At 37.6% G+C, this 18,792-nt stretch overlaps 1 protein-coding gene across 1 annotated transcript in view; it reads right to left on the bottom strand.

The window, feature by feature from the left end:
* Positions 1-2,228: 2,228 nt before the first annotated feature.
* Positions 2,229-18,792, bottom strand: part of LOC140136830 (rab GTPase-activating protein 1-like) — a 64,575-nt gene continuing 48,011 nt past the window's right edge. Inside the window, exons 11-20 of the mRNA XM_072158428.1 lie at positions 18,066-18,140; positions 15,829-15,954; positions 14,436-14,579; positions 13,785-13,826; positions 13,384-13,512; positions 10,751-10,834; positions 10,160-10,270; positions 6,814-6,918; positions 5,754-5,909; positions 2,229-4,212 (exon numbers count right to left, since the gene is read on the bottom strand). Coding sequence (XP_072014529.1) covers positions 3,868-4,212; positions 5,754-5,909; positions 6,814-6,918; positions 10,160-10,270; positions 10,751-10,834; positions 13,384-13,512; positions 13,785-13,826; positions 14,436-14,579; positions 15,829-15,954; positions 18,066-18,140 — 1,317 coding nt within the window. The 3' untranslated portion in view covers positions 2,229-3,867. The remainder of the gene's footprint in view (positions 4,213-5,753; positions 5,910-6,813; positions 6,919-10,159; positions 10,271-10,750; positions 10,835-13,383; positions 13,513-13,784; positions 13,827-14,435; positions 14,580-15,828; positions 15,955-18,065; positions 18,141-18,792) is intronic.

Here is an 18,792-nt window from a genome sequence, read left to right as displayed (position 1 = left end):
TAGTGCTCAGCTCAGGGGGTTAAGTCACATTAATCAAACAACATTCTCCAGTTTCTATTTCACATGTATTAAACAGTATGTAAGATTATGACATGCTTCAGCAACTATGAAACATTGGGACTATTTCAGTTGAAATCCAAATACCCCTATGGAAGACACAACCTTAATCTCACCCACCGTGAGTGTGAATTTCAAATGGCTTTACCTGAATGGGCGACTCTTTTTGAAATTCACATTCTCTGTGTGGGAGATTAAGGTCATGTCTTCAACAGGGGGTGTAAGGATTTCAACCACAATGGCCCATTATTCTTGCAGACTACGGTCAACGGTAATATCTGTAATATACAATAAAAATAGGTATTTTGTATTATGTTATGGACAAACAAAGCACTTAGCACAACTGAGTGTGTAAGGTCGGTGACAACTCTCTAGTCCGAAAGTTCGCTAGTCCGAACACGTAATTTACCATTCGCTAGTCGGAATTCTGGGAAAGGCTCGCTAGTCAGAATATCTGGTTCTCTAGTCTGAAGGTTTGCTAGTCCGAATGATAAAGAAGGTTCTCTAGTCCGAACATAGAATACGGCTTGCTAACCCTAACCCTTACCCCAACCCTAACTCTAAATGTAACCCTAACATTAACCCTTATTCTATAGTCGGACTAGAGAACCTTCGGATTAGCAAACATAATTCAGTTTTCGGACTAGCGACCCTTCGGACTAGAGACTAGAGAGAAGTCACGGTAAGGTCACACAAACTGTTATAGAATTATGTACAGGTACATTGCTTATTTACTGAATACAAAAATGTGTAGGCATAAAATGGATCCAACTTAAACATATGAAATGATTCATTCAACTAAATAAATAGAAAATTTGTACGACCAAAACGGTGAAGGAGCACTGGGTGGTTTCTGAGTAAGTTGTAGAAAATCATAACATTTTTATCATTGAAGCTGATGAAAGACAAGAACACTACAAATGGAACATTTTTACTTTTACCGTATTTTCAATTAAAGGAGTATTTACGTGATCCTAGCATCCTCTTTTTTATGATATTTTTAGTTATGCATGTATTACAATGCTCCACAGGCCAGTGATCTGGTATACAATATTTTTGCTAAACGATTTAATATGCAAGAAATTTTTTGCACATAAACATTATGTAACCAGAGGTTTCCAGTGGTGTACAAATCTCAACTTTTTTAAAGAAAAGTCGGGGATGATGCAGTGGATCACAAAATGCCCTTTTAAAAATAATATTATTTCTAACTTTTTCCTTTCAGCTTTTAGACATGGGTTTTATTTTTACATTTTAAATAAGGTGACATTGTCACAATTGAACACAAACTTTTGTTAACTTTTACGTTTAGTTTCATATTATTTGCATAAGTACTAGGGGAGCTGCAACTCTGAATAAGAGAGCTCTGACTTTGTATTATACCAAGTCAGAGCTCTCTTATAATGTGTTATTCAATTTAAAATCCACACTACCCCTGTGGAATTAACACATTAGCAGCTCCATTTTTAAACTCACCCTCCCTCATTGGAAGATTCAGGTTGAATCCTCCACAGAGGGTGTATGAAATTCAAATGGAGCTGCCTAATGTGCTATTCCATTTGAAATTCATACTCCCCATGTGGCGGATATTTCCAAAATCTTCCACAGGGGGCGTGTGAATTTTAAATGGAATAGCCCTGTGCAAAAATTATACTTCAGGAAACTGGCCACTTTGGATTGTCACGACAGGGACCAAAATTGTGTACATTTTGCTGTAAAGGCTAGAAATGTAAATATAATCAGAAACTTAAGCCTTTGCAAAGGTTAGCATGAGTAGCACTTAGTGTGCATGACTAGTACAATGCTTTATGCATATCGCAAACATGCACACATCAAAGCATGCTGGGTCCAATAAATCAGAAGGTACGCTACAATGGGCTATTCCAGTTGAAAAGCACACTACCCCTGTGGAAGATTTTGGAAATATGTTCCACAGCGGGAGTATGTTTTTCAAATGTAATCGGTCAGGGTTAATCATTTTGAAACCCATATTCCCCCTGTATTACGACTTTACCAATATCTTCCACAATTGGAGTGAGTATTTGACACTCGTACTCCCTCTGTAGCCCATTTAACATGCAAGCACTCAACCTTGTCTAACACAAAATATTGATAAGTTCAGGCACTTGCCATTGATTTAGACCTTTCTGATGTGTCGGAAGTCCTTGAAAATCATAGTTTACGCTTGGATTGGATTATATCTTCAGCGTACATTGAAATCTTTACTCCTAATGCTACTTGTCCTCATGTACAGGTTGAGGCTTTTGTTTGCTTTGTTTTTAAATGTCAATGCTATTGTCCTGCCTTCCTTGTAGGGACAATTTCAAAATTACAAAGCCCTAAATGTGACACCAAGCAAGGAGGGCAACAATTGGTTTCACTGCAAAAGATAAATATGATCATGTTGCCCTCACTGTTCATCACAATACAAAAGGGACAGTTTCTAATAGTCTGTGATTAGTCTCTATGCAGAACATATACAATGTACAGCAATATGCAGCGTTCACAAACATGAGCCAATTGAAATCCAGCAATTATCTGCCTAACAATGGGCCATTCCATTTAAAATCCACACAACCCCTGTGGAAGATTTTGGAAATATCTTCCACAGGGGAGTATGAATTTCAAATAGAATTGCCACATTAGGAAGCCCCATTTGAAATCCATACACCCTCTAAGACAAGATTCAACCTGGATCTTCCACCGAGGGAGGGAGAGTTTCAAATGGAGCTGCCAATGTGTTCATTCCATTTGAAATTCATACTCCGCCCTTTGGAAGATATTTCCAAAATCTTGACACAGGGGTAGTGTGGATTTTAAATGGAATGGCCCAATTGGCTCTTAACAATTGATTCCAAATAAGTACCAGGCTTCCACAAATGACACTGTTATCACATGGTCCCATAATTTAATTAAAATCTAGATTACATGGTGACAATTGATACTGAATTATACAGCACAGGCTTGGTCAGTAATACATGGAGCAGTATGCACAGCAAAACATGACACCGGTGTAATATCGCAAAGCATTATCATGTGTTTCTTACAACTCTCTCAAAACATCAGGCTCAATGCGTAGTACATGTCAATAAATACAATTGCAAATGCATATAAACAGTTTTGCATCAAATCTTTGTACAATATGAACTAGCATTTTATCTTATATAAGAAATGTGCATGACCTTGTTTAAAACCATCTTCAGAAATACCTTCCTTTCGTAATTTAAAATTTAATTACATGTAATTGGACAAGTAATAGCGTAAAACCTTGTCAATGTTTCGCCTTTCGCTTTAAAACCACAATTTGGCACTCAGTATAGGTAAAAATCTTAAACACAGCCAAATTCCTTGTTAGCCGTTACCTTACCGGATCCCAACAAATCGGAACTCCAATAAAGTAGGAATTTGGTTGTGTAACAGGGACAGGTTGCAACCATACATGACAAATGCATACTATACATTCTTCACTTTGTTCAATGTACGTCATTCAAAACACAAACAAGGCTCCGTTTGAAATACAAGGAACCAGAAAATTGTCATTATATGGAATGTAGTCGTCTCTGTCCTTCTGATCAAGTGGCACAAGTTTCAGGCTTGTTACCTTTCGATACAAATATCCATAACACATCTGGCGTAACATTAGCTATTAAATATACACACAATATCCAGAGAGATTTATAAACAATATACTCTCTCACAAAAATATGGAGATGCTTCTTAATACATTATAATCAGTACTTGCTTAGCCAGCAAACAATATTTTGATAATATCACAAAAGCTTACACTTTTTACATAGTACACACATTGCTTTATTCCTTTTTCTGCGTGGAAGGCTCCTTGAGGGCAGTCTTCTGCGTCGTTGCCTCCTTCAGAGTTGTAAACGTCTTGGTCAACCAGCTGTTGGTACGCGACGACTGGATCTCTCCCACGGCAGAATTCAACTGGTGCTCCAGATCCTGCGATTTGCATTCTGACTCCACCAGCTGCAGTTTGGTCTGGGCAAGCTCCAACTCCAGTTCCCGGATTAGGGTCTGTGCCGCGGCGAGATCCGGTTCCACTCGTTCATTTAATTCATCCGGATCTAACGGGTTGATGATCAATTTGCCGTCTTCATTGAAGAATTTGGAACATGTGTCGCAATCTTGGACCTTAACCTGTTTGAGAATAACGTAAATATGGAATAGCATGAATTTGTATCTTCTCTGGTATAACAATCTATTGCTTCTTGCATCTTTGTCTACTTCCACATTACTGTGTATTTGGTCAGTGGAAGGTTATGAAACACAGTGTTGCCAAAACTTTTCAGCACCAAGACCAGGGCCGTTCCGACCATTAGGCCAGGTAAGGCGGTTGCCTAGGGCGGCAAACGCAGAGGGGCGCAAAAAGAAGAAGAAGAAGAAGAAGGGGTCGAAAAAAGAAAAAACGTGAATGGAGAAAGAGAAGGGAAGAAAAAATGAGGCGGATAAAAAGAAAAATTGCGAAGAAAAATAAATGATATCATGTGTATTATTCTTAATTTGTGTAAGTGGTGGTGGACGGAAGTACTTCGATGGGGGTCGTGTCCGGTCCCTCCAAAATACTAAGGGCCAAAGAAGAACAAAAAGTGGGATTAAAAAAATACAGAAAAGAAGGAAAACGGTCGTGGACAGTATATAAATAGGTCAAAAATGATGAATTTTCAAGGGTTTAACACTTTTTGGGTATGGTGGGGCGTATAGGTGTAGATCTCGGGAGATGTGGGGAAAATTTCCCCCCAATATTTTGCCAGGGCGGGATGGTCCATACAATCATCCCCCACCCCATGTTGATGCTGTGTGTGGGTTTCTGACAAAATTAACCTCATATTTGGCAATTTTAGCCCCCCAAAGTGCCCATTTTTTTTCCACTTTTGCACATGATCGGTTTAGCTTCCATATGGCAAAATGTTTCGCGCGCTTTGCGCGCATTTGTACCATAAGCTTATATATAAGGTGCTGGATTCACTATACTTAAAAAATAAATCCAACTCCATCCTCCCAATGTCAAAAAGAAGTCTACGCCACTGGTGGGGCGGCAGGGAGAGGCTTTGCCCAGGGCGGCAAAATCCCAAGGAACGGCCCTGACCAAGACAGACACATTGGCTCGCCAGGCCGCGTTAAAGGAGTCACAAGTAGCCCAATTTTTAAGCTTCCAAAAAGTGCCCAATATTGGATATTTGGGCAGATATGCCCGCATTTAGAATGCAAATCACCAAATTGGGCGGCAAAGCACTTGATTTTAGATTTCCGGTACTTAATGGGAAGTCACAGACCGATCAAATAAATGGTCACAAAACCCTTTGTAATTGCAATTGGGAGCTTCCAAGACTCAAAACCTTGAAAGGAAAGGAAAATACCTTGAACTACTGCCACGACCTGACTCTTGCAAAGTAGCTCAATTTTAGGTAACTAGCGGCACAGATTTTTGAGTGATCGCCAAGTAGCCCAATTAGGTGCCTAAGGCGCGTTGGCATCACTGATGAAACAAAGTCACAGGAAACCAATAAAGGAACAAGGCCTCACTATACCCTTATCCTCCACCAATCCCACTCATTAATCTAGACTTACTCTAAGTCTCGCCATCTCTTGTCTGGCTGCTGTCTGTTGTTTCTCTAGTCTCTCACTACCACACCATACCCTTATCCTCCCACCAATCCCACTCATTAATCTAGACTTACCCTAAGCCTCGCCATCTCTTGTCTGGATGCTGTTTGTTGTTTCTCTAATCTTTCACTTAGCTGGGAGCATATCTGCTTGTAGTCTGCAATGATGGCAGTATTCCTCTTACCATCAGTTTCAGCTTTATCCATGTCTCGTCTGTACAACTCTTTCACCTATACAAAAAAAAAATTCATATGAAACAAATTTATTATAACTGAACTGAAAATACAAGAACTGTTTGTGTCACAGTATACATCTACAGTCAGAGTCTACTCTGAAGTACAAAGTACCGACGCGGACACCCACATTGTGCCGACTTTGAAGGTAAGCATACCTGCAGCAGAGACGCAGTACTGCACACTGTTCACTTTGTACTTCACAGTGGACAAACTGTACACAGAGCTCTCTTAATTGGGGCTGAAGAAAGTCTAGCGAATTGCAGACAGAAAACTACCCAAAAGGTGAGCTATTTTACTGCTGTAGAGAAACAAGATTCGTTTAATAAAGCTTTCTTTTATTTGTATGAAAGGATAAACATCTGTGGTGTCCTGTGCTTCTGAATGATAATGTTTGCAGGAATTTTATGTTTCGCATAATGCTCTATATAGTATAAGTTTGGCAGATATTATTATCAATTTCATGATATATTTATTACAGATGATTATGCAATAACTCCCAGCAACATTGGGCTCATCTATAAGTTTTGACAGAACAAAATGGGCCATTCCATTTAAAATCCACACTCCCCCTGTGAAAGATTTTCCACAGGGAGAATATGAGTTTCAAATGGAATGAACACACAGGGTAGCTCCGTTTGCATTTCATACACCCTCTGAGAAAGATTCAACCTGAACCTCAACAGAGGAAGGGTGAGTAACAAATGGAGCTGCTAATGTGTTCATTCCATTTGAAATCCATACTCCCCCTGTGAAAAACATTTCCAAAATCTTCCGCAGGGGGAGTGTAGATTTTAAATGAAATGGCCAAATGCAAACTACCAATTCCACTTTACATTTCTAGATTGATTTCCATTTGTTGTTTATATTTCAGATATTGTATTTGGTACAAACAACATACCTGTGATGTTTCCGATTCCAAGTGTCTGTTTTCTTCTTCCAATTCTATCACCTGCAGTCTCGTAGCTTTCAGTTCTTTCTCAAACTCATCACCTCTATCTCGTTCCTGAAACAAATATTAAAAAGACCAACATATTGTTATGCAAATTCTGTGTAGTCTATCACATATTTGCTACAACATGTTCCTGGGAATCCTGGCTGTTCAGAATAGTTTGCCAATTTAAAAGTAGACAAAGCAGCCAAAAATTTGATTTTCATTATTGAAATCAATATATTATTGAAAAATAACACTTTGATGTGTTGCAAAAGTTGATTCTACAAATCATATACTTTGAAAACTTACTTGATTTATTGTTGTTAATGAGTTTTGTACATTTTACAAAAGTGTTGTTGTTTCAGCCCTCTTTACAACACAAGTCAAGAACCACAAGACCTACAAAAGTATATCTGTGATATTTGAATTCTTCTACACACTCGCTATGAAATGATCAATGCAATTTTTGCTAAAGCTCACTACCATTTGCAAGATGCTGTAAACTACCAAATCACAACAGTTTAAAATAGTTGCTAACCTTAAGGTGCTTTTCATGATTTAAGATTCTTACGATTTGACTATAGTGACTCAAATGAGCTTCAAATTTCATCACATTTGTTACTTTTCCAATAGTCTCTTTCATTTTGTCTTCAATCATTTTACTATTTTTTTGGAGGAACAGATATTGTCCCTTGCAAAGTGTAAAAAACTGCATCCCTTTATCCTCTATTATAGCACAATGAAGACATATTTATTCATTGGATGGAATATATGATTCACATAACATGAACTTATCGAACAGCCTTGTGACATATCTAAGAGCAATATGACAAATCTAGGAGCATTGTGACACATCTAGGAGCCTTGTGACGTATCAAAGAACCTTGTGATATATCTAGGAGCCTTGTGACATATTTAGGGAGTCTTGTGACATATCTAAGAAGCTTGTGACATACCTAAGAGCCTTGTGGCATATTTAGGGAGTCTTGTGACATATCTAAGAAGCTTGTGACATACCTAAGAGCCTTGTGGCATATTTAGGGAGTCTTGTGACATATCTAAGAAGCTTGTGACATACCTAAGAGCCTTGTGGCATATTTAGGGAGTCTTGTGACATAGCTAAGAAGCTTGTGACATACCTAAGAGCCTTGTGGCATATTTAGGGAGTCTTGTGACATAGCTAAGAAGCTTGTGACATACCTAAGAGCCTTGTGGCATATTTAGGGAGTCTTGTGACATAGCTAAGAAGCTTGTGACATACCTAAGAGCCTTGTGGCATATTTAGGGAGTCTTGTGACATAGCTAAGAAGCTTGTGACATACCTAAGAGCCTTGTGGCATATTTAGGGAGTCTTGTGACATATCTAAGAAGCTTGTGACATACCTAAGAGCCTTGTGGCATATTTAGGAGTCTTGTGACATAGCTAAGAAGCTTGTGACATACCTAAGAGCCTTGTGGCATATTTAGGGAGTCTTGTGACATAGCTAAGAAGCTTGTGACATACCTAAGAGCCTTGTGGCATATTTAGGGAGTCTTGTGACATAGCTAAGAAGCTTGTGACATACCTAAGAGCCTTGTGGCATATTTAGGGAGTCTTGTGACATAGCTAAGAAGCTTGTGACATACCTAAGAGCCTTGTGGCATATTTAGGGAGTCTTGTGACATAGCTAAGAAGCTTGTGACATACCTAAGAGCCTTGTGGCATATTTAGGGAGTCTTGTGACATATCTAAGAAGCTTGTGACATACCTAAGAGCCTTGTGGCATATTTAGGGAGTCTTGTGACATATCTAAGAAGCTTGTGACATACCTAAGAGCCTTGTGGCATATTTAGGGAGTCTTGTGACATAGCTAAGAAGCTTGTGACATACCTAAGAGCCTTGTGGCATATTTAGGGAGTCTTGTGACATAGCTAAGAAGCTTGTGACATACCTAAGAGCCTTGTGGCATATTTAGGGAGTCTTGTGACATAGCTAAGAAGCTTGTGACATACCTAAGAGCCTTGTGGCATATTTAGGGAGTCTTGTGACATATCTAAGAAGCTTGTGACATACCTAAGAGCCTTGTGGCATATTTAGGGAGTCTTGTGACATAGCTAAGAAGCTTGTGACATACCTAAGAGCCTTGTGGCATATTTAGGGAGTCTTGTGACATAGCTAAGAAGCTTGTGACATACCTAAGAGCCTTGTGGCATATTTAGGGAGTCTTGTGACATAGCTAAGAAGCTTGTGACATACCTAAGAGCCTTGTGGCATATTTAGGGAGTCTTGTGACATAGCTAAGAAGCTTGTGACATACCTAAGAGCCTTGTGGCATATTTAGGGAGTCTTGTGACATAGCTAAGAAGCTTGTGACATACCTAAGAGCCTTGTGGCATATTTAGGGAGTCTTGTGACATATCTAAGAAGCTTGTGACATACCTAAGAGCCTTGTGGCATATTTAGGGAGTCTTGTGACATATCTAAGAAGCTTGTGACATACCTAAGAGCCTTGTGGCATATTTAGGGAGTCTTGTGACATAGCTAAGAAGCTTGTGACATACCTAAGAGCCTTGTGGCATATTTAGGGAGTCTTGTGACATAGCTAAGAAGCTTGTGACATACCTAAGAGCCTTGTGGCATATTTAGGGAGTCTTGTGACATAGCTAAGAAGCTTGTGACATACCTAAGCGCCTTGTGGCATATTTAGGGAGTCTTGTGACATAGCTAAGAAGCTTGTGACATACCTAAGAGCCTTGTGGCATATTTAGGGAGTCTTGTGACATAGCTAAGAAGCTTGTGACATACCTAAGAGCCTTGTGGCATATTTAGGGAGTCTTGTGACATATCTAAGAAGCTTGTGACATACCTAAGAGCCTTGTGGCATATTTAGGGAGTCTTGTGACATAGCTAAGAAGCTTGTGACATACCTAAGAGCCTTGTGGCATATTTAGGGAGTCTTGTGACATAGCTAAGAAGCTTGTGACATACCTAAGAGCCTTGTGGCATATTTAGGGAGTCTTGTGACATAGCTAAGAAGCTTGTGACATACCTAAGAGCCTTGTGGCATATTTAGGGAGTCTTGTGACATACCATACCTAAGAGCCTTGTGACATATCTAAGAAGCCTGTGACATATCTAAGAGCCTTGTGGCATATTTAGGGAGTCGTAGGGAAAAATCTAAGAGCCTTGCGATATATTGAAGAGCCTTGTGATATATTGAAGAGCCTTGTGACATATCTAAGAAGCTTGTGATGTATCTTAAAGTCTTGTGACACATATAAGAGCCTTTGTGACATATACTGCTGACCTGACCAAGGGACTACTAGTACTTACCCTATCTAGTTGTTTTTCCATAGACAATCTATGTGTAATCAGCTCTCTAGCCAACTCGTCATTCTCTTGTTCTAATCGCATATTCACCTGCAGGAACTGCTTATTTTCACGCTGTTTAAAAACAAGATGAAACATGCAATATTTAAATTGTGGGATAGGCTTTAAATTTAGCAGATAGGGGCCAACATGTCTCATTCTTAGGTACTTTGTCCTGCAGAAGTCAGAGCTACTCCTGACGAAAGCTTCAGATTTTCTTTTAACACAGACAACAGTTGTAGAGTTATAGTCAAAAATGAGAGAAAACCAATTTTGATCACTAAATCAATAACTACTTGCGCTGAATTTTCAGTGCAGTAGTTGTAGTCCTTGCCCCTATAATATACATATTTTACTTGTCACCAATGCGCTATAATTTTTGAGAAAAATGCAAAAAAAGCACAAAATTGGCCAGGGGTGTAGTACCCCCTTAACAACATCAAATGTAATTGTATTTAATTTGGCTAAAGCCAATGTCATGAAAATAATAACAATAATGTCAGAGAGTCCAATAAAATAGCCATTTTATTTATTTGTTTTAAAATAATTTCTTACCTCCAGCTTATCTGCAGGGTCCTCTCTGTCTTCCTCTTCTTTGATGGCTTGGAATTCCAATTTATACTTCTTCAGCTTCCGAGACTCACCTAGATAAACAAAATGAGATGCATTAGGTAATGGAATTAATGCAAAATCTTTCTTGACAATAATGCCTTTTGATTACCATACAGCCCTTACCATTAGATAATATCTAATGAGGAAGGATCAGACCCAGTCCACAATGAGTGTGTTTTTTCCAGTCGATTATGATTATGTCATAATCGTGTTATGATATTAGTACCGTGTGTCCACTCAATGTTGTCGGCATACTAGAATCGTGTCATCATTTGGGAATGATGAATTGGGCCGATATGTAGCATGATCTTGTCGCAATTGCAGATGAAAATATTACCTGTATTTACACATTTTGTCATTGTATTTATGTTTACTCAATAAAATTCGTAATTGCTGTGGTGTGTGTATAACCAGAACCAGATGACGAGGTGCTGACCTTCTGGACACTCTCACCATTCATTTATCATAACTGTGTCATAATCGGTTAATTACGACACGATGACAAAAATATACTGTTGTGGACTGGGTCTCAGACTCAAGTACTCTAGTCTTCTGTATGGTATACATACATACACACATTAATTTCTTATAAGGCGCAATATCCAGTATGATCAAGGCGCCATACAAAATACAACAAACAATACCACATGAAATATAATACAAAGCAAAAATACAAATTCAGATTAAAACAAATGAGTTTTCAGGAGGTTTTTGAAAACTGCAGTTGAGCTGGCATTTCTTACATGCTGCGGAAGTGAGTTCCAAAGTGATGGGCCTGCAACAGAGAAGGCTTGTTCACCTATACATTTCTTACTAAATGGTACTGCAAGAAGAGTACAAGCTATGATTAATTACTCATGAAGTAAGTATCACACATTTGCAATTCATTGATCTTTAAACTTTCCATCAGATAAAAGGCCCCATTTAAGGAATATTAACTCTCTGCACAAGAGTGTCGTCTGCAGACAACAAGTTTCAAATTTTGAATAATCTAAGAATTCCAATTGCCATGACCATATTTGGAATCAGCATGAAAATGCATTAAAAAGAGTACAAACAAGGCTAATATTGGTTCAGTGGTTCCCACAGTGGTTCTTAAGGTAGCTCTTGATATGATGAGAGAATATCTCACAACTTGGGACTTTTTATGTTGAAGCCAGTACGCAGAGTATTAAGTCCAAGTAAGATTGGTTTTCAGCATGTTGTTATATCTCAACTGGACTTTAGCCAACTGCAAGTCATCTGAGGAGGCAGCAGCCAATTATCAGCAATTTGTCAATGTAATTGTTAATATTTTTTACTTCAGACGGGCAGGTATTATGCACCTGTGCCAATGGAAACTTTGGCACCTAAATTTTATGAAAACTTTACACTTTGCTTGAGGAGTTACTTGTGATGCATAAAATACATCATTTATACTCTTTCAAAGCAGCCAAATATTACACCAACATACAGGGTGTATCAAAATGATTGGTACCCATCAGTTTTGTTGTCTAACAAGGCGGTTCTCGAACCATGAGTCTCGCCTGCTTTTGCGTCCGCCTGCTTTCGCGATTACTTTTGGTAGAAGTAAATGAACCTGGAACAACCCATGGTGATTTGCCTGTTCAATTTGAGCTTGATTGGACCAATATTGAAATTTGACCTTTGACCCCTAAATTTTGGTGGTTCTCAGCTGGGCACAATTCCCTGGCTGTTGGTGACTGTACCCACCAAGTCTCATGCCCATCCAACAGTTTTTTCTAATTTGACCTCAGATGACCCCCAGTGACCCCACAATGACCTTCCAAAAATTGGCTTTAAGATGTTGCCTGTACCCACCAAGTTTTAGTAACTTGACCTCAGATGACCCATGGGTGACCTCGGACAATAAAATGTCTGCTTCTTCGGCGTTAGACCCTCTTGAAATGACTACAATTTATAGTTTAATGTCCTTTTATGACAAACGGTGGATGCTTGACTGCATTTTGATGTGATACACCCTGTACTAACTGTTGCAGGAGAATACACTTTATGTTTCAAACATTATCGTAACTAAACTGAGCTCAAAAAGAAACTTATAATTTTTTTGCAACGCGTGAATCATAAGGTCATATCTTAAAATACTGTCAATCAAAATGAACCAAAATTACACACAGGATTACTTTAATACTCTACTCAAAACACATGTCAGTAACCAAGCAGTTATCCAACTGACACAACAGCAAAATGCACTGTCATGGGACAGCTTCCTGAACTTCCTCCACTTTCACAGCCCAACATTTGGCACCCAGCACAAAAAATCTGTGAGAATGCACACAAGATCCTTACACAGATGATAAAACGGTGCTGCTTTCTGCTTTTCATACACTTTTTTCATGAAACAGGGCTGGGCTGTGAATGTGTTCCAGGAAGCTGTTCCATGTCAGTGCATTTTGCTGTTGTGTCAGTTGGATAACTGCTTGGTTACTGACATGTGTTAAGAGTAGAGTATTGAAGTAAACCTGTGTGTAATTTTGGTAGAATTTGATAGACAGGATTTCAAGATATGACCTGATGAAAAATTATAAGTTTCTTTTTGAGCTCAGTTTATTTACCTTCGTAGACATTGCAGATTGCATGAGTTCCTGAGCACTCTCCTCTGTACGATATCTCTTTGGCAATGTGACACGGAAGTACTTCAAAACACCCTCAAAATCCTGTCCCAACAACTCCTTCTTTGCAGCCTAAAACAAATTTGTGAAAAATACATCTTGATTGAACATCAAAGAACAAGGAATTAAACAACGTGGCTGTATAGTATTTTAGTCTTGTCATTTTTCTTGTCAAAGAAGAAAATTTCTGAGGATCTCTGGTTAAGAAAGGTCAAGATCTTTAAAAGTTATATTTAAAATAAACTTAATTTTCATTGGTTTAATTCATGTGGGAAATCACAGTATTGCTTACATGGAAAAACAGTGGCATTTATTGTAATTATGTTTATTATAGTATAACTTACCTTCAGTAAAGCCAGAGCAATGTTGAAGACTACTGGCATACCCTGAAAAAGAAAGGAGAACCAAAAATATTTCAACAATATATCTTACCATGTTTTAAAGAAAAAGACCCAGCTCTACCAAATAATTAAAATCTACACACATACCAGTGTGCTATTCATTTGAGGACAAATTAAAAAAAAAATGTTTGTCTCAAAGCTCCTGCATACATTAGTTTATTCACCCACATTAGTAAAAAGACAAATTTCTTCTTTTTATTTATTTATTTTCAGAAAAAGTGTAAAAAATACGATCTAAATGCTGTTTTGACAATTTTAGACCCCTGCTCTTAGATTACTTCACTTCAATACAATAGCAGCATCACTTTATTGTTCAATACAACACTTCATACAGTAGAATAGGACTTTTGGGTTTTTTTCACATTTGAATAAAATCTTTGGGAAGAAAAATGCATTTCGCATTGGTTTTTCAGAGTTGGATAGTTTTGAGACAAACCTTTTTTAATTTGGCCTGACAAATTAGCGGACTCTAATCAACAGAACACCAAGATTATAACAACTTGGCAAATTCAGGCAGAAAAATTGTTATGTGCATGACATACTGTCGCTATTCCTGTTGGTTCGTACAGCGACCACAGAAATCCTGTAACTTACCTCAGAGAGGAAGACATCCATAATGTGGAATACTGTATGGAGTGGGAATTTAGCTGTGTATAAAGTAAGGAACCACTGTGAGGCAAACATGTGGGTCTCAACACCAATGTGCATGAAGTGTGAATGAAGATCTGGAAGATTGTCCTGTACACAACATAAACAAAGAAGCTTATTTTTACTTCACTGACACAATTGTTAAGATAAGATGAAATGCTAACATTATTTACAGCTTGATAATTTATTTTGTGACTTTTTTTTTACTTGAATTAAGAAAAACTGTTCTTTTCTTCTTGCACAGCTGTCCTTGCAATCAAGTTAGCTCAATTGATAAAGCCTTCGAATATGGTGCTAGAGGTTGCAAGTTCGAACCCTGGTGGTGGTTTAGTACGCTCTCATGGAAAAATTGAGTTTTGAAATTGAGTTTGAAATGCCCCTGGACAAGGAACTTCTTGCTAATAGTTGTAACCTGTACAAAACTCAGGAAGCTGATCCTGGCTGTGAAGGCCAATTGTGGAATGTCTAGGGTGTGCGCTTTCAAACTGAGTTTGAAATACCCCAGCACAAGGAACTTCCTGCTAATTGTCTTGATGTAACCTGTACGTAACTCGGGAATCTGATCCTGGCTGTGAAGGTCAATTGTGGAATGTCTAGGGTGTGCGCTTCTAAGCACTAGCAGCAAAGCTCTGTGCTGTTGTTAAATGGTTTATGGAATGATGTGGGGCTGTAGTGGTCAGCAACTAATTGTAAAGTGTGCCGAGGCTTGTGGATCAACGTCTAGACGTTGTGCTGAAGTCACTGGGCTATAACAGTCAGTAATTTGTGGCATTTGAGGAAAGCAAAATTGTCTCTATAGACCATTTCAAATCAAGATTGTAAAAGTTCGGTAAACCACACTATTTATTTAGTACCTTAGGGGGTCAAATTGGCGGGCAAGAGATGTCATGAATTATGGTATCCTTTTGCGAATTTCAGCCAATGGGAACATGGGATCATCGGTTTAAATATTTTCTAGCGTATTGAGCTAACACCTCAGCAACTTGGTTTTTCACAATATGGTACTTATGGAAAGAAATGATCAAATGTTCGTCATTTTTCATCAGTTAAATTTTTCTTACAGAACGAAAAATATATGCATCACCTCTTCCACAAGTAAGTCTCTTACACAAGATGTACCACTACACGCTTGATTGAGCATTGAGTATCCCTGGCAAAAGTACCTCTCTCATCCATAATTGACGGTCTGAAAGTTCATCATGGTTATGATGCCTCTTACACATAGCAACTTCGCACTGTACATGATGCTGAAGAGGTACTATTTTATGCACGCGCACAATCGGAATTATTTCATGCTTCAGGTTTCATCGGAATGAATCGGTTTGAAAAGGTCTATTACCTCAATAAGTCTCTCCAGTTGATAGTGTTTGATATGAAGTTCAATGAATTTATTCATGAACATGTCCCTCAGTTGGTATTCATACATGATCTTCACCAACACAGCAAAGGCTTGTTCTTCTGGCATCTGCAAGGAAACAACATTGAAACAGAACTGTTATGCACTAAAACAATGATTATCTTGGACACTTATTTTAATTGTTTTATTGAAACATAATTATCCTCCATCTTTTCAAGGCAAGAACAAATTCTGAATACCAGTGCTACTCAATTTCATCCTACTGGACCATTCCAGTTGAAATCTATACACCCTCTGTGACAAACATAATCTCCCACACAGGGGGTGAAGATTTCAAATAGAGTCACTGATTCAGGTAACCCCGTTTGAAATTCACACTCCCTGTGTGTAGGAGATTAAGGCCATGTCTTCCATGGGGGTATATGGGTCTCAACTGGAACAGCCCATTTAGGCTTGGACAATAGTTAGAAATAGGACTCAAGTCACCATTCTCATTTCAATTTCATTAAATTTATTCACACATGATTTCACATATATATACTAACAATATTTCCAAAATCATATATATAATATGTACAGGGTGAGTAAAAAAAAGTGCAATAGAGAAAAGAATCCATTTTTATTTAAGAACCGAGTTGAACTTTATAGGTTTTAAAACATTTTATATATGGTATATCCATCAGTGACCTTGTGTGAAAAAAGTAAGAAATTAGCATTTACCGTTTTGTTTTTATGACACATTTTATAGCGCTACCCAATTTTAATGTTTGTCCAAGAGACATCTAAAATTTGAATGTCAGCCCACTCTGTGTTAGGTAGATTTGGAACAACTGCCATTTTCTTAACCTCATTGGCATTAAAATAAAATTGAGCACCCAAAGTGTTATTGCCCTTGGTCTTGTTTAAGGAGAAGAAACATTATTTGATGTTATTTTCATTTTACCCTTACTTTAAAGAAGTTTATTCTCTATCAAAAAGATACAAATTTGTAGGCGGGTTTTTCAAATGTCAAAATAAAATGCGCGCAAATTGAAGTGGAGTGAATTTCAAAATATCCAAAAAGTTGGACATATTGGGATTGAAAAAACTGGTGTTGGAGTCAAGTGAGGTATGAAGGACTTAAAGTAATGTTAGAAAGTTTGTTTGAACAGAAAAAAAAAAAGAAATTAAAATAATGCCAAAACAACCTTATTTAAGTTAAAGTCAGCTTAAGATCTGGTGTCTTTAGCGTGCACTGTGTGCTCTCATTCAAAATCCATGGTACCTCGTGGACAAATAACAAAATTGGGTATCGCAGCAAAAGGACTCATAAAAATTAAACGGTAGTCACGATTCACTTCATATTTTCACAGAATGAGTGTATCATTTATAAAAAATTTCAATATTGGGAAAGTTCAACTTAGTTCTTACATAAATATTGATTCTTTGCTCTATTGCAGTTTTTTTGACTCACCCTGTATTATATACAAAATTTAAGCATCAATAACAAAACAAATTTAATTAAGTTGGTAACATAATGTATCTGAAGGATAATACAGAATTAAATGGTTATATTGCAAATCACAATCGCAATTTCCGAAATTATATATTGAAACAAATTTATATTAATTATATACATAGAAAAATTATGATTAAATAGCAATTCAATTAATGCAAATCATAATTTCCAAAAAACATATGGAACCACACCAACTGGTACCCAACATTGTGTTTTTTCCCCAATAATTCTCAAGGTCCAGCTTTATGAGGACAACATTCTCAAATTCTGGATAAAACCTTAAGTGTCTAAATATTATTACTAGGAGATCACCCATCTTTAACAATTTGTAAATGCATACAGAGTTTGGATTCAGGCTTTGAGTTTTGAGGAGTGCGATCGCACTCCTTAAATGATCATAAGGAATGCGATTTATTATTTTTCTTTTTCAAATTAACTGTGAATGATCCTAGCACTTCAGAATAGGTCCAGTGGACAGTGGTTCTCCAAAGTTGCTGAAAACTTTGAAACTTTTCAAAAATTTGATATCCGATCTGATACCGGTATAGAAAATATCGGGCCGATACGATATCTTATCCGATAATCGGTTGAGTCCTAGTATGCATTCATGATAGTGGTATCAGGACAACTTAACAATTTTGAAAATACCGTTATATCAAGAATCAAAATATTCTTCATAATATGATATATATTTGGAATGAATAGAAGATAATCAACTTACATGCAACCATAGGACGGCTGCCAGGAAGGACAGTCCTTGACAATAACTCACTTCTTCATCATACACTGAGTATGCCTGAAAGAAAAATCACCATAAAGATTCATTTACTATGCAAGTTGAACACATGCCTCCACGTTATTAGTTAAATCATGTCCCTACAAAAACTATGTGCACATATAATATGGCACCTTGTGTGTTTATTCATTTGTCATCTGCAGGACAAATGATTTGCACGAACAAAATAGCACATTGCGCAAAAAAAGGCAAATTGTGCGGAAATACATGGAAAAAACAGCCAATTATGTGGAGATTGCACGTAACTTTTACACATGTCAATTTTAGACATGTCAAAATATGAAATTATACACCGTGTCATGTAAAGTATATAATTTTTAGCAATATGATATCTAAATCACACTATGTGGCAATTTTTGACAATTTTTAGGCATTTTGGTGGCCATTTTGAAAAGCGCCCTCTCTTTAGAGAATCCCAACCTTTGACAAGGTTGCATAATTTTTTTAATGATTCCCCATGCTGCAAAGTTCTCATTCCCCGCCGCAAAAATCGTTGGACCCTTAATCCTATTCTTCATCCTGAGCTATATTGTAAGTTGCAAGTTTGAAACTGACTGTCTGTTTATCTTAAACGTGTTATCAAGATGTGTATGAAAGATGATGATCTATGTTTGAACAAACATTTACACTTCAAGTTACAACATTAAATGAT

Source organism: Amphiura filiformis, chromosome 17, assembly GCF_039555335.1.
Source record: "Amphiura filiformis chromosome 17, Afil_fr2py, whole genome shotgun sequence".
Lineage (NCBI taxonomy): Eukaryota > Metazoa > Echinodermata > Ophiuroidea > Amphilepidida > Amphiuridae > Amphiura > Amphiura filiformis.
The sequence above is the reverse complement of the archived record's forward strand: the minus strand, read 5'-3'. Positions and strand labels throughout refer to the sequence as shown.